This window comes from Chamaea fasciata, unplaced genomic scaffold, assembly GCF_029207755.1.
Source record: "Chamaea fasciata isolate MVZ Bird 193981 ecotype frontalis unplaced genomic scaffold, bChaFas1.0.hap1 SCAF_13, whole genome shotgun sequence".
In the NCBI taxonomy this organism is placed as follows: domain Eukaryota; kingdom Metazoa; phylum Chordata; class Aves; order Passeriformes; family Sylviidae; genus Chamaea; species Chamaea fasciata.
This window is the reverse complement of record NW_027094098.1, coordinates 18004665-18031321: the sequence shown is the minus strand read 5'-3', so window position 1 is coordinate 18031321 and position 26657 is coordinate 18004665. Positions and strand designations below refer to the sequence as shown.

The 26657-nt window shown below is 43.6% G+C and overlaps 1 protein-coding gene across 3 annotated transcripts in view; it reads left to right on the top strand.

Annotated features, from left to right (window-relative positions):
* CNTN3 (contactin 3) overlaps positions 1-26657 on the top strand; it is a 108658-nt gene that overhangs the window by 21548 nt on the left and 60453 nt on the right. For 2 of the 3 annotated variants that reach the window (XM_066195178.1, XM_066195176.1), the window contains exon 2: positions 12823-12959. In XM_066195178.1, the coding sequence (XP_066051275.1) occupies positions 12869-12959 (91 nt within the window). In that variant the 5' untranslated portion in view covers positions 12823-12868. Of the gene's footprint in view, positions 1-12455; positions 12960-26657 lie in introns of those variants that run through there. The other variant, XM_066195177.1, reaches the window with a different exon arrangement.

Genomic DNA, 26657 nt, shown 5'->3' with positions numbered 1-26657 from the left:
AGACATGGTGCAAAAGAATTGTTACTCTCTGAAGGAGAGTGATATTTGAGAAGTGGAGCTTTTTGGTTGGTAAAGCTCCCAGTGTAGCTTTTCTGGAGTTGTACCTCAAACTCACTTTGGTGCCATAATTAACCTCACAACAATATTATCATCATCATGATGAAATAAAGCTCCTGAAGCTCAAAATTTAAGTTTATGCTTGTTTCTCCATCCCCCTCCGTGGGCTCTGTGTGCATCACCCTTCTGCAGATTTGTTTTCCTGCCAGGGCAGAATGCCAGGGCATTTTGTGTCTTGGTGCTTTCAGTACAAACCAATTAACCTCTCTCCCCATCTTCTTTTCCTTCCATGTTTTTCAGACAGAGATTTCCTAATTTGAATTTAGTTGCTAAGTCAGGAAATTGATTTTTTTTTTTTTTTTTTAGTTCTTTAGATACTCTTAGGTTCATCACCACTGAATGTTATCTCGGTGTAGCTCTCTGCTCCTTCCAGTTTTGTTTGGGTTTTTGGTGTTTCTTTTTTAAAACCAAAGCTGTCAAACTTGGCCGGCAAAGCCAGTGGAGTCGTTATCACATCTAACCTTGTACTGATATTTAAAGAGATCTTGTTAAGTAATTTAAATACTTGTTTGGGTTTTTTTTTTTTTCTTTCTCCCTGAAAGTGAGGCCTCATTACATGGGAAGGATAAAAGAGGTGTTCCACTGTTGTTTGGCTGAAAAATCTGGTTCTTTCTTTACTGGTTTGGTGGATCAGACATGTTTGCATGCATTAACCTTGGGATGGGCTGTGACACTCATCTTTTAGTGTCAGTGGAAGAAAACTCGGTGGAATTTAACGTCCAGTTTCTGCTTTTTCCAATTTATGGTCTTATGCTGAGACTCATTTTCCTGAAGACACAAGGAACAAAGACACCCAAACCATAATAACTATAATATCTAGATTGTACAAAAGTGAGATGAACTTTCCATCACAGGGGTCTGGGTACTGGCCTCCTCCAGCAGTGAGTTAATGAAGCAAATGAGTAGCTAAACTAACGCTGGAATTAAGTGGATTAATGAAGGGGAGCAGGGATGTGGACAGCAGAGCACAGAGAAAGTGAGGAGTGGGAGGAGGTGGAGAAGTGTTCATGAAAATGAAAATAATCATTGAAAAAACCATATTCTGTGTTATTAATAACAACCATGAAATGGTTTGATTCTCTTGCTCTCTACAAATCAGCCACGCTCATCCCCTGAACGTCTCCAGTGGTTTTCTCGTGGTCTCCTGTGGGTTTTGTTCTGCCTCCTGGTTGGGTGTTTTTTTCCTCTTACAATCGCGGTTTTTGATTAATATCTGCGCTGCCGGTTGGAAATTTGGCTGTAATGCAGTGTTCAGGTTCTCAGGCAATGTCTCGTAGTTTCCTTTGTAAAAAAAAAAAAAAAGAAAAGAAAAGAAACTTTTTCATAAAAATATTTGAGCGTTTTACTCCTATTCATGAGAGAGGAAACTCTCTCAGACTGAAGAACTTTTCAAGTGTAACTTCATAGACATCAATGCAGATTAAGCTGCCTTGGTCTCAAATAAGAAGTAGAAGGGGGAAAAAGAAAAGTGCTGAAATGGGTTCAGCTCTAGCCATTCAGCTGTGACTTCGAGCTTTTCCTGCCTTTCACATCAGTGCCCTATGCTGCAGGGGATTATTTTCCTGCATGTGACTTGCAGGGAGATAATCACAGACGGGATAGATTAAGGGTACCTGTGGCCGTATCTCTGAAAGCTCACTTCCTTGCTGAAATTGGTGAATATTTCTATCAAGCTCCTCCATTCCCAAGCTACAGATATATATATATATATATTTGAAAAGAATCAGAAAAAGCTGGCGAAGCTGTATATGAAATGTAAATTTCACTTTCTTTCCTTTCTTCCCCTTGTTTGTTTCCCTGCTTGAAGCCTCTGTCCCATTTTTCTCTCTTGCTTTATTACTGCTTGGGAATTAATTGTTCTCTTGTGATTAAACAGAGATGAAGTACCTCCTTACCTGTTGCATGTTGGGCTGTAAACAAATGTGATGCTGGAGCATCAGTTTTATGTCAGCTTTGGTCTGGGGAGTTTCCCCGATGTTGGTCAGGAAGAAACGAATGTGTAATATAATAATGAAATATCAAATTCACACCATGTGCAGGATCCATTTAGAGGACAATCATCTGCCTTTGTGTGATGTAATACATTTATTTGTTTCAGTTTTTGATGGATTAGGCTCTCTGATGTTAAAAACCCCGAATAAAACCAACACAGACATCTGCAGGGCGGCGGGGAAAGGCTGTCCTGTCTTGCTCCGAGTAAATTGGCCAGAAAAGTCTGCATTAAAATGCATTATTAAAGAGTTTAAAATCTGCAATCTTGGAGGCTTTTTCCATTTAAAAGCTGTTTTGAGGCCAGGGCTTTGTGGGAAGCCCCAGTGGTGGCATTTGGGTGGGAGAGGTGCAGGTTCTCATCTTCACATCTCTTAGGAATTCTTTTGAATTTCTGTTGGGACAAAGAACTAGCTGCACTGCTTTTTCTGGAAAATTCCTGGCTAATGCAGTGCACAGGTCGTGTTTTAAGGTTCCTTTGGGTGTTTTAAAGGTGTGGTGGTGGTGTGTGTGGGGGATTTCTTCCTTTACAGAGTTGGTCATAGGACAAAAACACCATTTAAATGGGAAAAATTTTCTTGGAGGCGCTTGAGCATTAATGAGACTTGGAAGGAGGAAAGAGAGGGTGAGAAGGAAGAGGTTTTTCTGCCATTCTCTCTTTACTACACTGATTATTAGACTGATCTCTATATCTCTCTGTAAATACATGTGTATGTATGTGTAGGTGGCAACACATTTTACTGTTTAACCTAAAAAAGTCTCTAGAGTTTTTCAATCCCGAAGTGTCTGACTGTTTAATTTGTCAGCTCTAAAGGTACTCGGCACGGAATGATTTTTCTCGTGTGTTGCAGTTTGAAGTGTCAGTGTGAGGGAAGTTTAGTGGGTTGGAAGTGTTGTTTCTGCCTGCTCTGATGGAGTTTGAGTTTCTGCTGTGGTGAGAGGGACCAGGCAGGCTGGAGTGCTCATTTTGAGGAGGATTTTTGGGACTAAGAGCAACCACAGGGAGCTCTGAAAATCAAAATAACTTCTTAGGAGAAGTGAAACACAGGGCCCTGCTGATGTGAATTTCAGTACATTTGGATGTTGAGAGTGTTTTTGTGTTGAATTTTACATTCTTTTAAGTTGCAGGGTAATACTGTCAGCACTTTTTAAGTGGAGTGTCTGGGTGGCTGTTTTGTGGTGTTTAATGGGCTGTCTACGGTTGGGTTTTTGTTGTTTCTTCTTAATTGGTTTTAAATCTTCGTGTTGGGAGGGGGTTGAGGAGAGGCTTCAGGTTTGTGTGGGGTTTTTTGTTCCCTTTATTCAAGTGCTTGCTGGCCTGTTGTCACTCCCTGGATACCTCAGTTCAGGATCTGCCTGAATTTCACTTTCTTTGAAGGATTTGAAGCCCATCTCAGGCGTAGGATTTTATCCTATCCTCTGATTTTGAGTAGAGATAGGAAGGAGAACGGCACATTCTGGTTAAAAAAGAATATATTTGATGTAGCTGGTTTCACCATGGGCTGCAGCATCATTGGAAATTCAGCAGCCTGTAAATTTTTGATGAAGAGGGAACTGCTGACAAATTGCTGCAGGTGACCCTTGGAGCCGGGGCAGCCGGTGTGGATCAGCATTCCTGGGGATCCGTGTGGGATGTGGGTGTTAATTCCGCCTGGGACACCACGAGAGGCGCGGATCAACTTTGTTCCGGCCAAGGAATATCAAAGTGGAATTATGTATGCAGTGGGGAGTGGTGAGTTTTTACTGGGGCAGCCATGCAGGATGAAAGAGGCTTTTGAAGCTGTGGTTTGTAGTGGATGGAACCGAAGGTGCTTGGAGAGAAATGCTGATGCTTGTGTGATATGCTGTTGCACACCACAAACACTCCGACTTCAGAAAATGACTCCTCTATTGCAGGATGTGTCTCCCTTTTTATACTGTTCTACACAGACCAGTTCGATTGGTGAAGCAAAGACAAACCTCTTCAGTCACATCGGTGTGACCAGAGGGACATCAAGAAGAAGCCCCTCCTAGGGGAACAAATGTAAACAGATTTGCAGTTACCACAACAGGTCTCTTGTTTACAGAAAGTTCCCTGAGAAAGGACTTTCAGAAACCAAAACATCTCAGGCAGGAACCAGGGCTACATTTGTGCCTCACCAGAGACGGCTCTGGGTGTGCTGATGGAGGCTCCGGACTCGGGCATGAGGAATGGATCATAAAAGTATCCTGGGCTGATCCCAGCAGGAAAGGGGGATTCGGCCCCTCTCAGGTGAGACCCCACCTGCAGAGCTGCCCCAGCCCTGGGCTCAGCACAGGGAGGAGCTGGAGCTGCTGGAGAGAGCCCAGAGGAGGCGCCAGGATGAGCAGAGGGATGGAGCAGCTCTGCTGGGAGGAAAGGCTGGCACAGCTGGGATTGCTCACCTGGAGAGGAGAAGCTTTGGGGTCACCTCAGTGTGGCCTTGCAGAACCTGAAGGTGCTACAGGAAGCATGGAGAGAGAGAATTGACAAGGGATGGAGTGATGGGACACAGAGAGTGGCTTCAAACTGACAGGGAGTGGGTTTAGATGGGATTTTGGGAAAAGTTATTCCCTGTGAGGGTTCTGAGGCCCTGGCGCAGGGTGCCCAGAGCAGCTGTGGCTGCTCCTGAATTCCTGGAAGTGTCCAAGGCCAGGCTGGACATTGGGGCTTGGAGACACCTGGGACAGTGGGGGGTGTCCCTGCCATGGCAGGGGTGGAATGTGATGATCTTTAAGGTCCTTGCCAACCCAAACCATTCCGATTCCAATGGTCACCCTTCTTTTCAGGGACTAAGAATTGACTCAGCAGCAGCATCTCCTCCATCCCGAGGCTGCCTGTGCTCCTGGCAGCCCTGGAGAGTTTGGAACACGAATCCAGACGTCAGAGTCGTTCTCTTATGGAAATCGAAATCGGGTCTCACCCTTTCCTCGCAGTGCAGCTTCACAAGCCAGAGTTTACCCAACCTCATATTTGATTTTTTTTTTAAATTCCAACAACTCTGATTTATTTATCATAATTATACATTATTTTGAAGTGTTTTGTGATGTGCTGTCGTGTGGGTTCACAGAATTCCTGACCTCTGGAAGTACCTGTCTTGGGCTGCCTGGTCGAACGTGATGACCCATAAATGTTATCAGAAGGATGTCTGGATTTGCTGGGTCACGGGGGGAAAGCCTCAGGCATACAAATTACAACAACAGGGGCCTGAAAGTAACAGAGGAAATACTTGACTTGTGACAGGTCACTCTTTCGGGAAAAAAAAAAAAAGTCTAGTTGATTATTGGTGTAAAATCTTGTTACTCCCAGAAAGGAAGAATGAGTGGGCAGAGCACAGGTCATGTCATCAAGGATTCATCGCAGTTTTCATGTTTTTGTGTTAATCTGCATGGGTTTAAATGCACAGGTCTGTGCTGTCATTGGTTGGGAAGGCATTTAATAATTACCGAAGTACAGAGAAATGTGTCTGTACAGAGTAATAAATGGAAATATTTAAAGTAGCAGCTGAAGTTGGCTTTTGGCAGTGAGTGCTGAATATGAATATCTGCTTTTCAATTTTATTAACACTTGTACGGAATCTCAAACTTTTCTTCGTGCTAAACATGCAAAATTCTGGGTTACCACGAGTAAAGAATTCTTCCCAAGGCACTGCAGCCTGAAAATATTTGGGTTTTGACATCCTTCCCTCCTATCTGTTTGGGAAGTACAATTTTTTCGCTGAATGAAGGTTCTGCTTGGAGCCTGGCAGTGAGTTTGGTGTTAAGCAGGGCACACAAAGTCCGTGTGCAGATGAGATAAAGGAGATTTCCCCAGCAGTTCAGTGTGTGGATGTTTCACTAAGCAATGCAGAAAAGGGCAATAAAATTGTGATTTAATTTAATAGCTGCATTTTGAGTTTGAAAAATTAACCTGCTCTATCAGTGTAACACCTTCACTGCACCAACACCAAAAATAGTTTCCAGGAACAGCACGTGGCATGAGGTTTGGGTCACTGTGGTGGGAATTGGTCTTCAACAAACCCAATTTGTTGGGTTTTGAGTTGCTGTTGCTCCAGACTTCCTAATTTTAAATTGTATCTCATAACTGAGTAGATGACAAGAGTTTATAAAGTCTGGTAAACATCTCCTGGAAAACTTTGTGAAGAATGCAGAGCTGGTTCTCTCGTGGGGTGCTCCCATGGGTGTCCCAGGGTTGATTGAGCCGAGCTGTCTCCACAGGTGCTGCAGAATGAAGATGTAAAGAGGCTCTGGAGTGGCTGATGCACTGAGCTGTGGAAGGTGATGGTTCTAAATCAGAGCAGGATTCCTGAGGGCTTGAGGATAAATGTCACTCCTTAATTATTTTCTTTTTGCAGCCGTGCTGCGTTTGTTGAGCTGGAATAGCTCCCTGTGGTAGGGGCTGGGCTGAGCTGAGGGTTTTTTGGTGGTTACAGCTCTGAGATGGCAGAAGTGCAGGTAGGGAGCTCAGAAGAGCCTGCTGGTGTGTGCAGGGGCTGGGCTGTCAGGAGCCGTGAGAGATAAAAAGCAGAAACGTTCTGTGACACTCGGTGTGGGGAGAGGGGGCAGTCAGTCACTACAAGTGCTCTCTGCTGCAGTGGGAGGAGGAGGGACTGAAACACGTTCCAGGGCCAGGGAGGATGCTCTGCAGGGCACAGCCACCTGTGTGATCCGTGCTCCAGGGAAAATCGGATCAAGTGCAGAGGATGGATGGGCTGGGGAGGCCGGGGACCCGCCTGAGAATCCATAAATGCAGCCAGACAGGAGAAGCTGTAACAAAGCTCTCCACAGAACAGTCGCTGCTGCTGCCGTATTAAGCCGCTGTAAATTAATTTTGTATAAAACGATGCTTTTAACTAGGCTCCTGCTAATGGCCCGCTGGAGAGGGCTTGAATCCTGCTCGGTGCTGGGTGAATGGAGGAGTTTCTGTGGAAGTTCCTGGCTGGTTTTGGTGCCTGCAGCTGGGTCAGGAGGATTTGTGTGCTGTCACTGCAGGGACAGGAGGATGAGGAAGAGCCACGGGCTCCTCACAGGGGCTGCCTGGGAAAGCAGCTTCCTAATGAGTGATACTGCCATGGAGCAGGGATCTAATGAGACCCCAAAGGAGTTGGAGCAACCACATTTTTCCTTGGAGCACCTTTTTAAACTTATCTCAGGAGCAGGCCACCGCATTGCTTAGCAGGTTTGGGTTTTTTTAACTCTGTTCCTTGTCTCGCTGCTGTAGCTTTTAGCTGGTCAATCCTTTTTGATTCGCAGCCTCTCAGGTGCAGCGGATGCATTTGTGTTCGTTTCACGAGTGTGCTGCCACTGCTGATTCTGCGCTGGTCAATATTGCCTCTGTGTTTTGTTTTCCAAAGCCTTTCCAACCTCTAACATGAAAATACTCTGATTACCTTATTCTCCATTTCAAATTGAATTAACTCTTCCCTTCCACTGACAAAAAATCCCTTCCAAGTTCTCTTCTTAAACTGGCACCATCTCAGCTTCAGTGCAACAAAAGAGAGATACCAGATTGATTTGAATAATTAATTAGTGGTCAGCTGTGGCTTTGGGCAGTGTAACCTTGCCTGGGTGTTTGCAGATACCTTTATCACTTTTGGGTTGGTTTGAACTCAAAAAGTTCTTCATCTCAGCACAGCCAGATGCAAGTGGACTGGGCTGTGTTGGTATCGAGGCAGAATCTGGAGATTACCTGGTGTTAAAGAAAGACTGGCTTGATGAATCAGGTACAAATGGAGAACTACCACAAGGGTTTATTTCTCTTTCCTTTGGGTTTTCAAAAGCCTGAAAAATGTAGGGTTTTTTCTATTTTTTTTTTTTTATTATTAACCATGGAGAGGTAAGTGTGGAGTTCCCATGCAAAACTGGAATATTTTCATCATTTCAGGCTTGCAGGAGGGACTGTAGGAGGCAGAGGTTTGAATCAGTGATGAGGGAAATTACCAGCTCAGCTGTTTGCTCCTTCAAACCAAGTGGATTTGGGTCACTTTTCACAACTGCTGATTTCGTTCTGAGGATAATCAGAGATGGATATCACTCCCCTCCCCGAAAAACAATAAAATGGGCTGCTTGAGCTTCTCGTGGAGTGTTCAGCACCTCATCTTTTCATGCTGGGCTGTGGAGATGACTCCAGCATTAACATGAGTGTAAATCTCATAATTTATCCACGAGACCCTGGCACAGGGTGCCCAGAGCAGCTGTGGCTGCCCCTGGATCCCTGGAATGTCCGAGGCCAGGCTGGACACTGGGGCTTGGAACACCCTGGGATGGTGGAAGGTGTCCCTGCCGTGGCAGAGTGGGAATGAGATGATCTTCAGCGTCCTTTCCAACCCAAATAATTCCGTGATTTTATGAGATTTTAATGATTCCCCCGCCTTAGCAAAGATCTGCTGACCTCTAGTGTCAGGACATCACTTGATTTTCTGTGCTGGGCTCTGTGATCGATACAGAAAAAATAAGTTCTGGGTCTCCATAGCTCTCCTGAGTTCCAGGAATTTCTGATTAATTTAGACTCGATGACTCCACAAATTCCTCTTGCTCAAAGTCCCAAGTTTTAAAATGAACTTGCCAGCCAGCTCTGGCAAGTTCCAGTTCTATTTATAGAAATAAAAATTCCACCTCTAGGGAACTGCTGCTTTTTTGTGTTTGACTCTGTGTAGAAAAAATTAAGGTCACTGAATAAAATTACTGACTCTTGAACCTTTCCCAAACTTTTTTTATCTCCTTCAGACATTCGTGTGCATCACTTGCTGTATTATATGATCTGAAAGCTCAGAGGTCTTGGAAGGCTAATTTTAAAGGAAAAAAAAAACGAAGCTGAATTTTTTATATGTGTGTGCTCCCATCCTAATTAATTTGTTTGGCTGGTCGTTTGTTTGGGTTGGTTTTTTTTCTGGATAACCAGTTGTTTCCATCGAAAAAATGATTGGAGCAACTCATGAGAATTGACTTTTCTCTGAAAGTTAATGAAATAAATAAAGAAATGTAATGTATTAATTTTTCCTGGTGTTTTTCACACCACTTCACAGCTTTGCTTTTTTTACTGCCTTGAAGTAACTTGGGCTTCTGAAAACAGAGTACCACCTAATAATAGAGAGCTTTCTGATTTAAAGAAATAAATTTCCCTTTCCTTTTGCATATTCTGTGGCCGTTGCTTTGTTTCTTTACAGTCTTTCCCCACCACACCAGGTGCTGATTGTCTTTATTTTTTCTGGCCTTGACGTACAAAGTGCAGAGTTTTGGGGGAGCCAGTTTAAGTTTTATTTCCAAAACACCCCCAGATGACGTTGTGGGTCTGCCCCTTTGCTTCTGTAAAGGGGGACATGAAATGACTCTTAATATGAAGAGTAATTATATTGTAATCGATATTTTACTATTATTAATATTTTCATACAGATATTTTCATATGGATATTTTAATATTACATTGAAATTTAATTTAATTTTGTTTTGAAAACAAAATCCAGAGGCAGGGGGGGTGGTGGAGGTGACAGAGATGCTCAGCCTTGCCCTTGGATTCTGGATCCCTGCACGGCCAGTGGATTCCTTTGATGCAGGTTGTTTCCACGTGAGAATTAATTGGAGTATTATATAATTGTATTACAAAAATTATATATTATTTCTATTATTATTATGTTGTAGATATTATTATTAATAAATTAAATAAATATATACTCTTATGTTATAAAAAGCAACTCACTGCAGCCTTTCTAATATGACGTTTTGGGGATTTAAACATCTTAATTTTTAGATCGTTGCAGTAAAAAACAAAAGGTTACGGCGAAGCTGAGCTGCTTTGCTGTTCAATATTTGACTTTTTTTCTTTCTTTCTTTCTTTTTGGAGCAATTTGCAAGGCAGAAGCTTTCTCCAGTGCCAGGCATTGACCAAGGGTCTATAAACAGCCTGATCCCACTGACTTGGCCAGGGGCAACTCTGCTTTGTAGCCCTTCGTGCACCTCTCTGCAGAGAAAAACGACTTTGGGCTCCTTTTCTTTATAGGAAAGCAATGAACTGAGGAGAAACTTCAATAAGTTCAGGCTTTGGGTGTGCATCTGGGTTTGCATCTTTGTAAAGAGCAGACGCTATTGAGCACAGGGATGCGTTTATCTGGCTTGGAGCTGGAAATCTGAGCGCTCTTGAGCGTGTGGTGCTTTTTAAAACGGAGCAGTGGTGTTCAGGAATAGATCCTAGATTAGCAAAACCTCACAGAACACAGGGAGAATGAAGTGTTTAAAGTCATTTAAGTCTTACAATGTTAGCTGGTAGCTGCTGTTCTCTCTTCAGATATTAAAATTTATTAAAATAGAATGCAGCCAGAGGTTGGGATGTATTTTTATGATTTTATACCCACATACAAAGCTTTCAATAATTTTTTTTAGCTTCTACCAAGGCAGGTTTTTTTTTTTTCTGGCCTGAAATGGATCTATCATGTTCTGCTTTGCCCAGAGCACTTAGAGAACAAAACCAAATTAATTTTGCTTCTCCATAATTTTTTTTTTCCTTGCAAGACTGCAAGAGAGCTGAAACACAAGAGTGACCTACTTTAATATTCCTGCTTCACCTCCTCCCCTCTCCCCTCCCTGCCCTTCTGGCTGCTCTCACTGCTCCGGGGAGCTGAGGAATTCCTGGATTCCAGGGGCTGGGATGGTGATGCTCCAGCAGGATTTATCTCCATAGCCCCAAGCTGGGCTGTTCTGGGATGTTCCTGTGCCGGAGGGTGCCTGCCTGTCCATGGATAATGTTCCCTTCTTTATTTCTTTCATGGAAACACAGGGTGAGGAATGGCCAACTCCCAAGTTGACACCTTCAAGCAAAAGTGGTTTTTTGCTGTTTGATTTATTTTTTGTTGTTTCATTTTGCCCTTTTTTTTGTGGGGTTTTGTTTTGTTTTGATCCTGTTAGTTTGCAATTTTATTTTTGTGGGTTTGCTTTGCTAAGGAAGGAAAAAACCAAAAACCAAACAGAAGAGGAGAAAAGTAAAGCCTTGAACTGCAGGTCCCACAGAACAGGTTTCTTTGCACTCTCCCTTTTTTTTCTTGGCTCAAAGGAAAGTTTGGGGAATGCCCTCAGGCCCAGGGTGTGACCCTCAGGGTGTCCTGTGCTAAGAGTTGGATTTATGATCTTTGTGGGTCCCTTGCAGCTCAGGATATCCTGTGATTCTGTGCAGAGTTACACTGTTGCCAATAAACTGTTCTGAGACTTTTAGCATCCAAAATGAACAGAATTTATTGTATTCCCGTCACTCCTTTTGGAAAACATTTTAGTTGCGTGTCTGGAACATTTTTTGATGTGAGATCTCTGAGAACCTGGGTGAGGCTCCTAAAATTGTACCATGGGGTGGGATATTTCCCTGTCCCAGACATGGGATATTCCCTCAGAATTTCCCTGGGGTGGGATATTCCCCTTCCCCTTGGAGGTGCCTGGGGATTGCTGCATCCCTGCAGTGCGCGACTCCCTGCTGGGGAATCAGTATCTGTTTCTTGGTAGAGATGTGAGGGGTTGGGTTTGCTTATTTTCTGGTTTAGAAGCACGTGGAGAAAAGGAGAAAGCAAGAACTTCAGCGCTGGGTGGAGGGTGCCACTGCCAGCCCGGTGTGGAGGTGACAGTGGGTCCCACAGGGACAGCAGGATGAGGGAAAAATACTCACCTTGTGGCAAAGGGTGATGTGTTTGGGGGGAGAGTAAATTCTCCTGGCTGATCACAGCTTGGGTATGTATCAGAGAGGATGCTTCTGTTTGAATTCTTTTTCTGGGGAGCTTAGCTAGAAATTCAAACACTTGTTCAACAGCAATATTAAACCCTTAATTCTAATGTTAAAAGAAAAATAATAGTTGACATGGAAACATCCAGTTCAGGCAGGTCAGATCTGGCTCCTCAGAATTAGTAGTTGCTTTCTTGACCTGAATATTGCCATGCAGTGGTCTGTGGGCTAATTCTGGAAGGAATCACTTAGTCTGGGCTGTGTCCTGCCCTTCTCCCCTTCCCCTGAAGAAAGAGGATGCTGTGGAAGCAACATCCAGGAAATACAAAGGCCAGAGTTGTCCTACAGCTGAAGAAAAATTACTGTAAAGCTTCTTTAGGGAAAAAAAACCCACAAGTAAAATAATGTCATAGCCAGGTTGGCAGGCCTTGGCACAGGGTTTATCATCTGGCCAGTGACACAGGTAAAAGTGGCACTAAATTGGTTCATTGCACCTGGTCCAGAAGTCCCAAGAGGAATTAAAACCTAAAAAAGCCATCAGGGAGCACATCACACTCCAGGACATCCAAAAAAAGGATGGGTTGGACGTGGCTTTATTTAAATCAGTTACTGGTTTGTGCTGTTGCCAGCTGCACAAGCTGCTCCTCCCAGATGTGTCCAGCTGCTGAGCTGTGTATGGTTGTTCACCTCCTGTACTCCCTTCCTTTAAACCCACTGTATCTCACAAATAAACCAGTGCTGCAGCTTGGTGGGAAGTGGGAACTGCAAAATCAACTGAGCTGTCAGCTCTGCTCCTGCTGGAGAATAAAACTTCCAGCACCTCATGTACATGAGAAAATGTGAAATATGAATGCACCCTTCTGTTGGGGGATTAAGTCCTGGAAAAAAAGAAAAAAAAAGGAAAAAAAAAAGAGGAACATCAAAGGATCTGTCAATTTTGTATTTATTTAAAAGTGCATTAACAAGGAAGTAAGTTCGTAAGGACCACCGAGGGATTCAGTTTTCTGTCTGTTCTTTTAACAGGTTAAACCTTGCCCTCTGGAAGAGTTAAACCCACAGCTCCTCTGAGATGAGCAGCATTACTGAGCTCAGGAGGCTGAAGATGCTGCTGCTGCTGTGGGAGCAGCTGCTCCTGGTGTCGTTTGTTGGCTGCCTTGCAGGTAACAGTGATCTCTAACTTCTCTTCCAGCCCTGTGCATGAGTTCCCACATCCAAGGCTTCAGCTGCACTGGAGGAGGAGAACCCAGAGGCTTTGAAATGCACGAGTGATGTAGAGTTTAGAAACCAAGCGTGCGACAGACGTGTTAAATAATGCAAAATACCAAAAGTGACTGAATTAAAAGAACCTTGGCTACATAGGGATGTGCTTCCCAAGCAAGCGGAAGGTCTTTGAATGCATTAAGGGTGCTGGTGGTGGCAGTGCTGCTGATGGAAGAGCTGCAATGCGTGTTTGTCTCTAACTGGCCATTCCAGAGTCTTGCTGTGGCTGATTGCTGCAGCTTCTCTCAAAACTCTGCCTTAGAACGGGGTTTATTCCTGAGGAGCAGCACTGTGTTGTTGCTGAATTGGTGCGGAGATTTTGCTTTTCTTGCTGTGCCAGCCAGCTCTCAGACTCTGGAGCTGGTGCTGCTGTGGAGGTCTCCTCTCAGCTGCCACATCAGCTCTGCAGGGTCATTTGTCTTTACGTTTGGAGCTCAGTGCTGGCTCCCAGCAGCACAGGGCTTGCTGTGGTGATCCCTCTGCTCAGCTTGCTCTGCTCCGGCATCCCCAGTGCTGCCAGGGGTGTGAGGGGAGAGGAGCAGCTCCTGTCCTGTCCTCAGGGCTTGGCTCTGGTGAATTCTGTGCCCGAGTTCCCGCTGTGCATCCTCTCTGGGATGGTCAGCACAGCTCTGGGGAGGAGGGCAGTGCCTGAACTCCATGGATCCTGAAAATGGAGTGGTTTATCCCCAGGGTCTGTTGTGGATGGATGAGGTTTGCTTTCCAAGAAGTCCAGTGCAGGAGGGGATGGAGGGAAATGCTGTGGCTGCCCTGGGCAGTCCCCTGGCTGTGATTTCCTCCTGATCCTGTGCTGTGCCGGCCTCTCCTTCCATCCCCTTCCTCCAGTGCCCAGTGTTTGTGTCCTGGCTGGGCACAGGGGGGTTGGAGTCCTGCACACAGCTCCAAGGTAGGTGGGTTTAGCTTTTCATGGAGGCTCAGGAGGCCAGGGTTTGGTTTTGCTTTAGTCAGGGACTTTGAGGAAAGGCAGGTGACATTGTAAAACCAGTGTCCGTCCTCCCAGTCCTCCCTGGCACCTGTTTCAGGTCCCTCCCTGCTGCTGGGGACTTGCCAAATGTCACTTCAGTGGCCGTGAGGAATTGGTAGGTCAGAGGACCAGCAAGAAGTCAAGGAAAAGCTGCTTTTCCTCTTCCCAAAAGGCAGCTGACGTGGTGGGGCAGCCTGGAGCACCCACCACAGCTCTACATCCCTGATTTAACCTGGAATTGCTGGCACTGAGGAGGTGGTGTGGAGTCCCAGGCAGCACCTGCGGACACAAGAGTTGAGCCAGATGCAATTTGAGGAACTGAGCATTTCCAGCTGCCTTACACATCTCCCTCAAAACCCTGCAGAAGGGCTCAATCCTGACGCTAAAATCTGCTCTTTGGAGCCTGGGCCTGTGGTCCATGCTAACATTTACCTGTTTGCTTCAACTGTGTCACTCTTCCGTGGACCTTTGGAACAGCAGGCTGCTAAAATCCACTTGAGAATCCTGGAGCTGAATTGATTTCGAAGCAGATTGTAGTAAGAGCCCGCTGTAAATGTAAAAACGAGTTGTCAGACAGTTTGGAGAATGTTATTTTAACCTCTTATTAAGACAGAGCAGCAGGTATTCTGCCTCCCCATAGAAAACCATTTTTCTTTTGCTTTGCCTATAAGCAGAAAGACAGTTCCTGGAAGAGCTGTCTGCAGTTCAGTGTTATGAAATAACATCATAGCTGCAGAAAAGGAGATGATGCTGATCTTGGCTTATAAACCCTGACATTCTCTGTCTTTGCAGATAATGTATTTCAAACTAGGCCCCTTATTGCAGTGTCCTGTATTGAATTGCTTTTCCTTTATCCCTTGTGAATCTTCATAGTTCATCAAAGAGGGGAATGTGAGAGGATCTAATGGAAAAAAACAGTGGCCCTTGGGGTTTTTGTTTATTGAAGTGTGCTTACATCTGTGTGACTAATGGTCCCGTGGTCTTTTTGTCCATTTACCTTGGGGAGCAAAAAAGGTGATTACTGATTATAAATATGTATCTTTATATATACGTGGGGTTTCCAAATGTCTGCCTTGTTAAAAGAGGAATTTCAAAACACACACTTTTTGGCATTATTGTCTTTAAATTACTCTAAAGAGCGACTTCAAAATGAGTAAAATAAAATTTTACTCATAAAAGTGAGTAAAATATGCAAAACGGCATCAACAAAAAGTGCCAAACGAAGCTGTGGTGAAGTCTTGAATTCATTCCAGGTGTAACTTCTGACTCTTGCAGGGCCTTCACCTCTCCTGAGTGCCCTGATTGCACTTGGCCCTTTGGGGAACTGGGGTGGCAATTCCAATTTCCTGAACAATTGTGATGAATTTGTGAACCCCCATCACACGAGTGTGTAAAAACTTCCCGGAATTCGGGAAACTTCCCCGCTTTTGGGAATTTTGGCTTCATTTTCCTGCTGCGCTGTTGATCAGGTGCAGGCTCCTGAGGAGCCCCAGGTGCAGTGCTGGGCACAGGCATTTCTTTCTTCACTTTCTCATAACGCTCTGCTGTTTTCTGCTGCTCCAACCAAGTGCTCTCTCCTCCCCAGAAAGATTTGTCCTTAAAGGATCACCTGAGAATTAAAGGGGAAAAACAACTTCTGAAGGGTGGCTGAAGGGGAAGGAAAGCTGTGAGTCAAAAGAGAGTTCAAAGAAATGAAACAAGGTGGGCTCTGTGTGCAAATGCATAAAAATTTTTCTCCTTCAGGAGATGAAAGGGCACATTTCAAACATCGTGTCCAGGGTGAGACCTGGAGACGCCACTTGGATTGAAAATCCTAAAATTCTGACTCCTGGCCACCACAAACACTGTATCCTAACACTGTCTTTGCTGCACTTTATTTAAATAGAGAAAGCCAAAAACATTTAATTTTTTTCCTCCAGCCATTGCAAGCTTGGCAGAAAATAACCAACAAAACAAAACAAAAAAAACAAACAAACAAAAAAACCCCACCACAAAACCAAAAAAACCCCCGCCGAAAACACAAAGCCACAAACAAAAAACCCATCCAATGCGCTACTGTAATATATAGAAACTATTGGGACATCGAAGCCTGGTTCCTCTCCTCTCACTTTATACTAAAATTTGCCAATAGGGAAGTTTTTCTTCTAATTCCTTATTCAGCAGTCCATTTGAGTTTAAAACTAGATCATACTCTGTGTATTTCTTTATGTCAATTCAGGTGTTTTTATTGCTTTCATTTTCATTTTTTTTTCATTTTGTTTTCTCAGTCTAATACAGAAATAAACTGTTAAACCCTCAGGCACAGCAATGTCGTGTATCAGATTCACAGTCCTCCTCTTTTTTACTATCGAGTTTAGGAGACTTATGAAATTGGAGAGCATGATTCTTTCTTTATTTTCCAAAGAGCATGAAAGCAAACCTTCTGTGTTCTTACTGCTCTGATGTTGTGATTAAATCATGCCACAAGGAAAGCAGAAATATCCTCTTCAGATTTAGTCTTCGGTGGGGAGTTTCTTTATGGGTGAAAGTCCATTTGTAAGGAAAAGAAAGACAGCATCATTCAATACTCTTGTTCAAATTCAGTTTTCATTAAGAGTTACAGCCTTCAGACAGAGCCAGCCTGGCTTTTGATGCATAATGCTTTTGCATATTAATAGCAATCTCCTTTTTTGTGCATTATACATGTCCAGCCATCATGTTCAAGTGCAGCTACGCCAGTAGTGACTGTCAGAATTGTTTAGCTGGGATGGCTTGTGCAGCACTACCAGGATTCGTTGCACTGGCAGAGAGTTTGGGCTCAGTTAGTTACAAAATGGGAAACCAGTCTGAAGGGTTCTGCCTTTTTTTTTTTTTTTTCTGAAGTGTTTGGTGCCTGTTTGGGGAACTAAAAGGAGCATTAAATATATATATAAATATGTGTATGTGTGTGTATATATGTGTGTGTATATATTTACACATATATATGTGTATATATATATATGTGTGGAGTTTCTGCCTGCCTTGTTTGAAATTTCAAACCACACTCTTTAGCATTATTATGTTTAAATTACTCTGAAGAGCAACTTCAAGCATGAAAAGGAGTAAAATATGCCGAACAACATCCACAGTGGAACGTGCAAAACTCATCGGTGAGCTGTGGTGGAGTGATGAATTAATTCCAGGTGTAACTTCTTGCAGCTCCTGGCTCTTGCAGGGCGTTCACCCCTCCTGGGTGCCCTGATTGCTCTTTGGGGAATGGGGTGGAAATTCCTGTCTGGAGGTTTTAGGATGTGGTAAGACCACATGAAACGGGTGCTGTAAACCTGCAAAGGCCGTGCTGGATTTCCCTTAGCACAGAGCCCTGACACAATCCCAATCCCGACTCCCCTGTGGTGGGCGCAGGAGCCGGGCTGCAGTCCAGGCTCAGGAGGAAGGGATGTGTCCTGCCGTGGGTGTGTTCGTGAGCTGGCAGGTGCTGGGAGCTGAGAGCGGACCCGGTTGCACCTCTTGCTGTGTGCCCCAGGGTAAATCCTGCCTTCCTCTGCGGCTCCTGTATTCCTCCTGGAGCAGCCCTGGGCACTCCTGGGCGAGGTGACCACATTTAATCCTTTCACTCGGAATTGGGTGAGGGGAAACAAGAGTCTCCTTCATGAGGATCTGTGTTTTCTGGCCAGCTGAATATAAACTTGGACCTGGATATAAATTGAAGTCCAAAGCCCATGAGAAGACCTTTGTTGACACCCCAGCCTTGCTCCAAGTTCATGGATTTCCAGGAATCTGGGTTTCCGTGGTGGGCGTGCTCTTACCGGTTAGAATATTTAATTCCATAAGTGCTGAAAATGCTGTTTTATTCAAATTCTTCTTTGGAGAGAGACCTTTAATAGCTTTTGAAGAGTCTCCTTGGTTTCTGCTTCATCTTTCAAGCTGGAGAAAGCCTCCCCTGGAAAAGCAGCTCCCTCGTGCTGCAGACACTGTCTAACCTGAAAGCTGAATCCTCACCTTCAGACAATTAATGCTTCATTTCAACAAGACAAATGCTGCCCTTATCTTCATTAATTAAGCTTACTTCAGATTTGATGACGTTTGAATGGAGGAATTTTGGCTAGTGGCAATTCTGATTTTCACATGAATTACCAAGAAGGAATTTCGGAGCGGTTTATCCTGCAATAAAATTTTGTTACTGCAGATATTAGCGAGCGTGAAGGCTGTACATTTGTACTTACGCAGTTCTTCTGCCTGCTGCAGTTTGAAGTGCGGTACAGTAGAAAAAGTAATTCCAATATATTTCCTGTAAAATGTTATGGGCACATTGAACAGCAATCCCTACTGGAATACTTACTCCGATCCACAAGCTAAATATTGATTTAATAGGAATTGTGGTAAATCCCAGTGCCTTAGGACTTCTGTTGGCTGAAGTTTTTTTGATGGATAGATCATTGCCTGGTATTTTGTTTATGGCTACTTACTTGCTGTGTGACTTCAGCCTTTTTTCCCAGACACCTTGGAAGAAGTGACTTTTGAAGATTCCCTGATTTCCCTTAGCATGAAGCCAGCCTGCCCGGTGACAAGGACAGGACAGGAGCCTCTCCACGGCTGTTTTTTGGGTTTTAGTGTGGGCCAACACTGTCAAAGTTTCAGAAGAAGTGAGGTCCTGGAAGATGTTGCAAGACCCTTGGCTTCCATCCCTTCCACCCCCTCGCTTGGGAAGCTCAGGACACAGTGGAGTTAAAAAACAGATTTAAGAGGCTGTGCCTGGCAGTTGAAAAACAGGGAAGGTACACTGGGTTGAAATCTAAAGCTGAATAATTTGGCAGATGTTCAGCAAAACAGCAGAACTGAGGAAAAAATTCCATTTGGATTTTAAAAAAAGCACTTCAGCAGAAACTGTTCTGATTTTTCTTGTTCTACTTAATGATGATGTTCAAAATGAATGCTTTAGGTTTTTAATTTTTTGGTGATTTGAAATATGTGGCTGCCAGTGCCTCGGACAAAAGCTGTATTTGTGCCATAATTAACCTCTCCGTTTTTTGTGTAATAACAAATGTGTTAATAGTAGCCTTTAGCTCTTCCAATACAGGATGTACATATCAGCAGTGAGATTTCAGGGATCAGTGTTTGTCAGGGATTAGAACACAATTTACTCAGTGGTTTTTTTCAGTAACAAAATAACACAACGTTGTAAAGTCTAAAGCTTAACCTCAGCCGTATTTACCAAACGTGTGTGAAAACCTAAGCGAATAAAAACTCATTTATATTCCTGTCTGATTAGCACAATCAGAACTTATTGATGCTAAAACGAGCCAAATTTCCATAACTATAAACAGAATATTAAAATACAGTTAGCTAGCAGAGCAGGATGTTTTTCCCCCTCCTTGGATGGAACACGGGGTTACGACTTTCTTGGTGACTTTTTAGGGGTCTTGCAAGAAAAACCAAAGGCATTTCAAAGCCAGGCCTTTGGGGCAGGGGAGCAGAACTTTCTGTAGGCAAGTGTTTGCTGCCTTGGAATAGAAAGCAGAAGATGCCATGTAGGTAAATGTGTTTGTGCTTGGCTCTCCTTTTTTTCTGCATACTTGGAAGTCAGATCGTAGAAACCGCTTTATTTGAAGCTGCCACTACAAATATTTGTAGTATTTCACTCAGCAGATGGGACCCGAAAACCTCAGTGAAGAAGAGGAGGTACAGAGTGACTTTGTGCAGTGATAAAAGTGAAGGAATTCCATACTGAAGCCAACTGGGTGTTTCCCTGTGGTGTAAAATGGGAGTGACAGAATGGTTTGGGCTGGAAGAAACCTGAAAGATTATTTAGTTGCAGCTCCTGTCACGGGCAGGGACGCAGACACATGGAATAACAGCACAATGCAAGGAGATTTGAGGAGACGCGGGTTTGAACGTGATGGCTGTGAGCTCGTGCAGGTGACCCAAGTTTCCATTTAAATTGCCAGGAAAGAGCGTAATGACACTTTGAAAGTTTTTGTGTGGTCCCAAGGGTCTGGGTGAAAAGAGTGCCGAAGTTGAGACTTGCCGCATTTATCAGGGTTTGTTCCGTCTCTGAAGCGTCATTTTGTTAAAAAGTACCATGTGAGGAGGGAGCATCACTTTCATTCAGCTGAGGCAGCGGACTGTGTCAGGATCCTGTTTGAAATAATCAGGAAATTTTACATCTCCAGTGCTGCCACTGCACCCTCACAGGCTGTGCCCAGGTGAGCTGCAAATCACACCTTGCGCCTGCTTTGCAAAATAATTTGGTGCAGCTCGAGGTGCTCTGCATGCAGCAGGAAGCAAAGGACTGCAAAGGGAAGTGCAGCATCCCCTTGCCTTTGGCTGTTGTTGTGCAATGAAAATGGTTCAAACCTGAATTAAAAATAGCTCCATTTGCATAGTGAAGGGTAATTAGTGTATATTTTATCCTGATTCCTTGTCTGGCTATTTATAACTCTGAAAGCAATGAAGAAAATCCTCAGGTAGTTTGATGTTTGATTCAGTTGAGGGTTCTCCTGTAGCTCAGAGGTGGCACATCAAGATCCCACTCTTGGTAAACACCTGAATGGCAAATTTTCATATTGGAGATAAGGGGCATAGCTTGGGGAGAGATAAGGTGCAAATAAGAATTCATCGACCAAAGCCGTGCTGCGTGTCCAGGAAAAGGTTTTAGCTTGATTATTCCAGATGATTTCCAGTCTTTATGTTGCCAGAGATCATCCACTGGAAGAGACTTTCTGAATTGGGTGTTTCAAGGTTTCATCCCATTTCTCATTTTTAAGGTTTGCTGTGTGGGGAGATCGTATGGCCCCGGATTTATTGAGTCAGGGCAGCTCTGGGGGTATGGGATGGAAGGAAAAGACATTTTCCCTGCGCTTCTCAAAACGAGAAGAAACATTTATCCTGTATCAACAACTTGAAAATAGGACAGATTCATTCCTTGCCAGGATGTTTTGTGCTGGCTGGGCAGCGATTCCAGCCAGCACTGATAAGAGACAGTGTTTTCTGAGATAAGCTGCTGGCGGTGATGGTGCCTTGACTTTTTGGGGAGAGGGGGGGTGTGACGGTTCTTTCTGCCTTCACAGTTTGTAAGAATTGCCTTTGATTGCAGCTGTAGAAAAACCCTGAATCTGAATCTTGCTTGCTAGCCCATGTAAAACTTTATTGTAGGCTCCAGACTGTAGTTAAAAGTAAGACAATTGCATGGCTGGATCTATGTTTTATACATAATTTATATCTAAAATCTGAAGATTCATCTCCAATTTCCCATCTCCATCCATAGCATTGCTGCAGAGGGGACATATTTCAGCTTTTGCCAGAGTTTGCCTGGTGAGTGACAGTAGTGAGCAACATGTTGGAAAATATTACTTCTAATTCATTTTTTAAAGTTTTTTGAATCTGAACATGAAATGCTGTATTCTGCAAGGAGATTCTGACGAGAAAATGAAATTACATGAAAGCATAGAGGAAATGAGGGAGAAAAAGCAGTTGTTTCAGACCATAACCTCATTGGTTGGGGTGACGGTTTCAATTCCATCTGAGTTCTCTCCAGTTCTCATCCTTTTTATGTTGGATTAAGTAACAGTTTTTGTCTTCTTATTCCCATAGCAACCTTATCTCTCTTTATTTTTTTTTGATGTAAATCTGCTTGTCTCTTACTATCTTTCAAAGCTTGTGCATGAATAGCTTGTGAAGGAGAGGAGTGTGGCAAGGAGAAAGCAGAGACTTTCTGGCATAGAAAAATAAGGGAAGGAATATTTTGGAGCAAGAAATAGAGAAGCTAAAAGATGTTTTTTTTTCCTCCCAAAGCTATTTATTCCATCATTTTTTTTCATGTTAGTTTTTTCTCCAAGGCTTAAAGCTTTAGTGCTGTTTTAGGATGTTGCATGAGCTTAACTCCTCCAAAAAGTTTAGGCCAGCCTACGTGCGCAGCCAAAAATACAGATTTAATGATCCGTAGCATTATGGTTTCTGTAACTCGGGAGAAGTGCCACCACTCTGAGCAAAGGTAATCTTGCCTTCCTGTGATTTTGCTCCTCATGGAACTGGAATCTCTCAGGAGAAGGGTGAGTTTTGAGCAGGAGCCCCAGCTTTGTGTCCAGCCCTTCTCCCTGTTGGTCCAGAACTGGGAGAATCCTGAATGCTCAGAATCCCAGGGATGAGGCTCCAGATCACAGCCTAAATAAAACCTGGTCAGACAAAAGGCTGCACATCCTCAGCGAGGGGCAGCTGCTGGTTGGTTTCAGGCATTAAATGATGTTGAAAAATGCAGCTGTTGCTTTGTCTCCCTACATCTTTTTCTCATATTAAATACTTCCCCTGGCTGGATTTGCTTAGTATGTGTCTGAAGTGCAATGGAGACAATGGACACCAATATGATTTTATGTTTTTAGACTTTATGCCTAGAATTCTGAATTTTTTTCAGCAGGAGCGTTTTGAAATGCTGGCTTCATTTCTGTAAAAAAATACTTATAAATAGCTAAAAATTTCAGCATTTCCTGCACAGCTCCCCTTACCTGGTAAAGCTCTACGTCAAAAATACTTTAATTCTTTTCTGTGTGTTGCTTGGTTTCTTTGCTTAAGAAAAGCAGTGACGTTCCTCAGGATTTTTGCATTGCAGGACTGTTCTTAAAAACTCTGAAATGTGGATTATTTGGGAAAACAGAGCTTATATTCGCTGAATAATCAAAGCAAGTCCTTGCTAAGGAAAGTATTTCAGGTTTGTTTGTCAGAGTTACCCTAATGGGGTCTTGTTAGCCCATTTAACATGCTACTGATAATATTAAGATAATACTTAAAAATGTTTACATTACATTAATACCCCATTAAGGCCCTGATCTAAAGCCCATTGAAGTTAATAGGAATGTTCAGTAGGAATTGAATGCTTTGATCTTTCAACTGTAGTTTTTGCAAGTTTAAAAGAAAAAAAATTTTAAAAAAATCAAACATGAAAATTGTTCCAGTCAACAGAAACACGGCTGTGCTGTGTCCTACCCCACCCTTCATGGCTCATAAAGCTATTGGATTTGGAGCCCCCCTCAAAGTGAAATAAAGATCTAGAATATCAATTTGGAACGTGTTTTACGGCACCAAGCTGTGATGTAGGAAAAAAAGGGTGCTGCTAAAAGGCTTTTGATGAGGACTTGAAATAAGGGGAAGCTTGGCTTGGGCGGCTGAGAGAATTTGACTTCATAGTTTAGTAGATGTAGTGGTTGGTTGGTTTGTTTGGTTTTTGTTTTGTTGTGATTTCTTTGTGTTTTTTGTTTTGGGGTTTGTTTGCTTGGATTTTTGGGGCATTTTGAGGGTGTTATTTTTTTTTTTTTTGGTTTTTTGGTGGTTGTGTGGGGGTTTTGGGGGCTTTTTTTTGAGCTGTAGAGTGCTCTGGCATGGTTTTAGACAACGTTATCTCATTGAAGATGTTCTTTGTATAACATGGAGCAAGATGTCCTTTTCTTTTGAGGTCGCTTGGAAGACGTGTAGAGGGGGATTTAGGGATGTGGTTTAGTGGGACTTGGCAGTGCTGGGGAATGGTTGGACCCGAGGATCCTGGAGGTCTTTCCCGCCCCAAAGGATGCTGTCCTGCTCTAACAAGCACAGGTGTCTTGTGATGTACAGAATCACTCTGACATTCAGTGGATTTATAAGACATACACAGTAAAGTTTGACTGAATTAACCCCTGGCTGCAGCCCAATAAATGTGGACAGATTGCAAAAAAACAATTTCAGAGCCTTCACTGGGTATCACCTTACTTCAAACACTCTTTTTCAGAGCTCCAGTTTGCTGCCAACCTGCATGTTTTGCTTTCTGATGTTCATTGCAAAGCAAAGCAGGCGTCTTAAAACTGAGGCAGTGGAAGTTAGAGAGCTGCTCCTATTACACTGCCTTGCTTGTGTCTTTATTCTTGTATTGATTATGTATTTATGTCTTGTTCCTCATCCAGTGTGGCACTGAGTAGTTACAGAGAGCACAGGCTGGGACTTGTGGGGAGTCTCATTTAATAACCAAGGAAATTCTCTGTACTTATGAGAAGAGATGCAGTACCTGATTTTATTTTCCTGTTATTGCCTCTCTCAGCCCTGCGCAGCGAGACGTCTCCTCTCTCTTTTTTTTTTTTTTTTTTTTTTTATGAAACTGTGTTTTTTCAGCCCATGACTTTTTATTAAATTGCAGTTAATGATATATTTGTGAGGATTACATCACCCTGCAAGGAGCAGTTTGGCTGGGGCTGGGGATCAGCCTGCACATGGAACATCTGTCACAGAACCATTCTGCTCAGATCCCAGCAAAAAAGATTTGAGGTCCCCCTGTGTTTTGGGGGTTTTCTCCTTATGTACATGTCTCAATCCATTAAACTCTCCTCAGCAACACCGGGATGGTATTTGTTTCTATAAACAGAGTAGCAGAGCTCAGATATTTCTCAGGAGTTGGTTTTTTTTTTTTTTTTTTCCCCACGCCTGCAGCCTCTGTTGTTGAATTTATTATAATCTATGCCGTTGCTTGCTCAGGTGTAATCCCTTGTTCAGCCACATTTATTCATCCACTGGAGGATGTGCACATTGGTCCATCATGGCATATTAAAGGTTTGCCTACTCCTGCCACAGCTGTCATCTCTTTGACCCCTCAGTAAACTAACAGTCTTCCACATAATTTTGCTTTCATTCAAGTGTAATGCCATTACTGTGGAGGCAGACAGAAATGCAATTCTCTGAAGATCTTGTCTCATTCCCTTTTCTTCCAGGGAGGTTAATGTGCTCAGATGATCCCTGCATTTTCTTCTTGCTCTCTTGCTGCAAGAAGAGCAAAAAAAAAAAAATAGAGTGCTCCTGGATAATCTGTTTGGACTGGCTTTTTGGGGGATGGAGCAGACTGGGAAGATGAACTCACCAGCTGGGTAGAAGCTCTCTTCACCACTTGTGCTTCAAATGCCTTCATTTGTTCCCTCAGCACTTTGTATTTCTACAGCTTTTTACAAAAACGTTACACAGATGTTTCCCTGAAACGGAAGTAACTGAGTCAAAACCTCTTTACCCAAAACAAGCTCAGCCAGGTTTAAATATTAATGAGGCTGGGAATCGCTTCGGTCTGAAGTTGAAAGCGGTGCTTTGTCCACAGCCGTTTGTCACTTACAGGTGGTGACTTCCAGAAAACCATTCCAGAAAACCCCTCAGCCTGCAGGGAATGTCTGCAGCGTCGGTGCTTTGCAGCCTGTGGCCACAGTGATCCCCGATTTTGGGAATGCCAGCTGGGAGAGGATGGTCAGCAGGGAGCCTGGGGACGACAATCCCAGCCCCAGCAGGAATCCTGTCCCTGAGTGCACGTGCCCTGGATGAACTTACTGTCATTGTCACATCTAATGACTTGGAATCGCATTGATTGCCTTTACTGTACGCGCTGCTATTTCACCCTCTAATTAAGTTAAAAAATCAAATGAGCCAGTGGGTTGTTGGGTGTAGGGGCTGGTTCTGCACTGCCGCAGCTTCTCATCTGCTGGCTCAACTCGAGTGTGATTTGCCAGAGGCTTCCCTGGGCGTGTGATATGATGCTTTTGGTTTTTAATAATCTGATATTAATAGTGGTATTTTGCGTTTCCTCGTCTGTTGTTAACACCCCTTTGCATTCAGCTGCTTTGGAACCTCTGATTTCTTACTACATCTCTCTTCCTGATTTTATTTCAGATTCTTTTCAGAAGAATTTCTATGCTGCCTTGGTTAGCAAAATGTAGCATTTTTCTCCTTAGTGTTTGGTAACTTCAGCTCTTAATAACACATGTGCTCTTACTTACTTTTTCATCTTACTGTGTATCTCTTTTTTGCTTCCATTTAAAAGTCACTTTAGCATCTCTTTTAAGCCAGTTGCATCTTATCCAGCCCTTTTTTTCCTCCTGTCTTTCCTGATGGGGATTCAGTGGAATTACTGTCTTATTTCTTCAAGAAACCTTATTGCCTCATAATAAATCCTTCCTTAGTAGGAAAAAAAATAAAATCAACTTGTCTTGTGATTGCAGGTCTGAGCTTTGTCTCTAAACTTGTGGGACCTTAGCATCCTTCCAGACCCTGGTATTTACTGACCCCATGGCAAGGGCAGAATTGGTTTCTCGCATCCCAGTGTCTGGAGAGGCTGGGAAAGGGCTGCTCTTGGTGCCTTGGGAAGGCTGAGCTGGAACAGAGACTGGCCAGAGCTGGAGAATAAAGTAGAGATTTATTGAAAGGCCTTTAGGATCCACCTTGGGCCTGAAAGTTGTCCTTGGTGTGCAGCAGGAAAAGGATTTGTTTTGTGTCCCTGCTCTGTGCAGAGCTGAGTGACACTTAATATGAGGCTCAGAACTGCAGCCCTGGGCAGCACAGAATCTGCAAATATGAAAGCTGAAGCTTAAGGCATCACTGTGGTCCCTGCTGAAAGTCAGAGACGTGGGCACAGAGAGGTCCTGGTGTGCCACAGGCCCCGGGTTCCATTGATCTGTCGCTGTGGAAGGTGACCGAGTAGGTCAAGGCTCTGACTTCTCACCACAAAAGCTTTGTGTGATGAATTTAATTTATTCCAAGTCATGCTTGCAAGGGTCTCCTGCTCTTCCTCCAGACACTGCAGATCCCAGTTCAGTCTGAGCCAGGCCAAATGCAGTTTTGTCATCTGTTTCCCCCTTTGTTTAATTGTGTA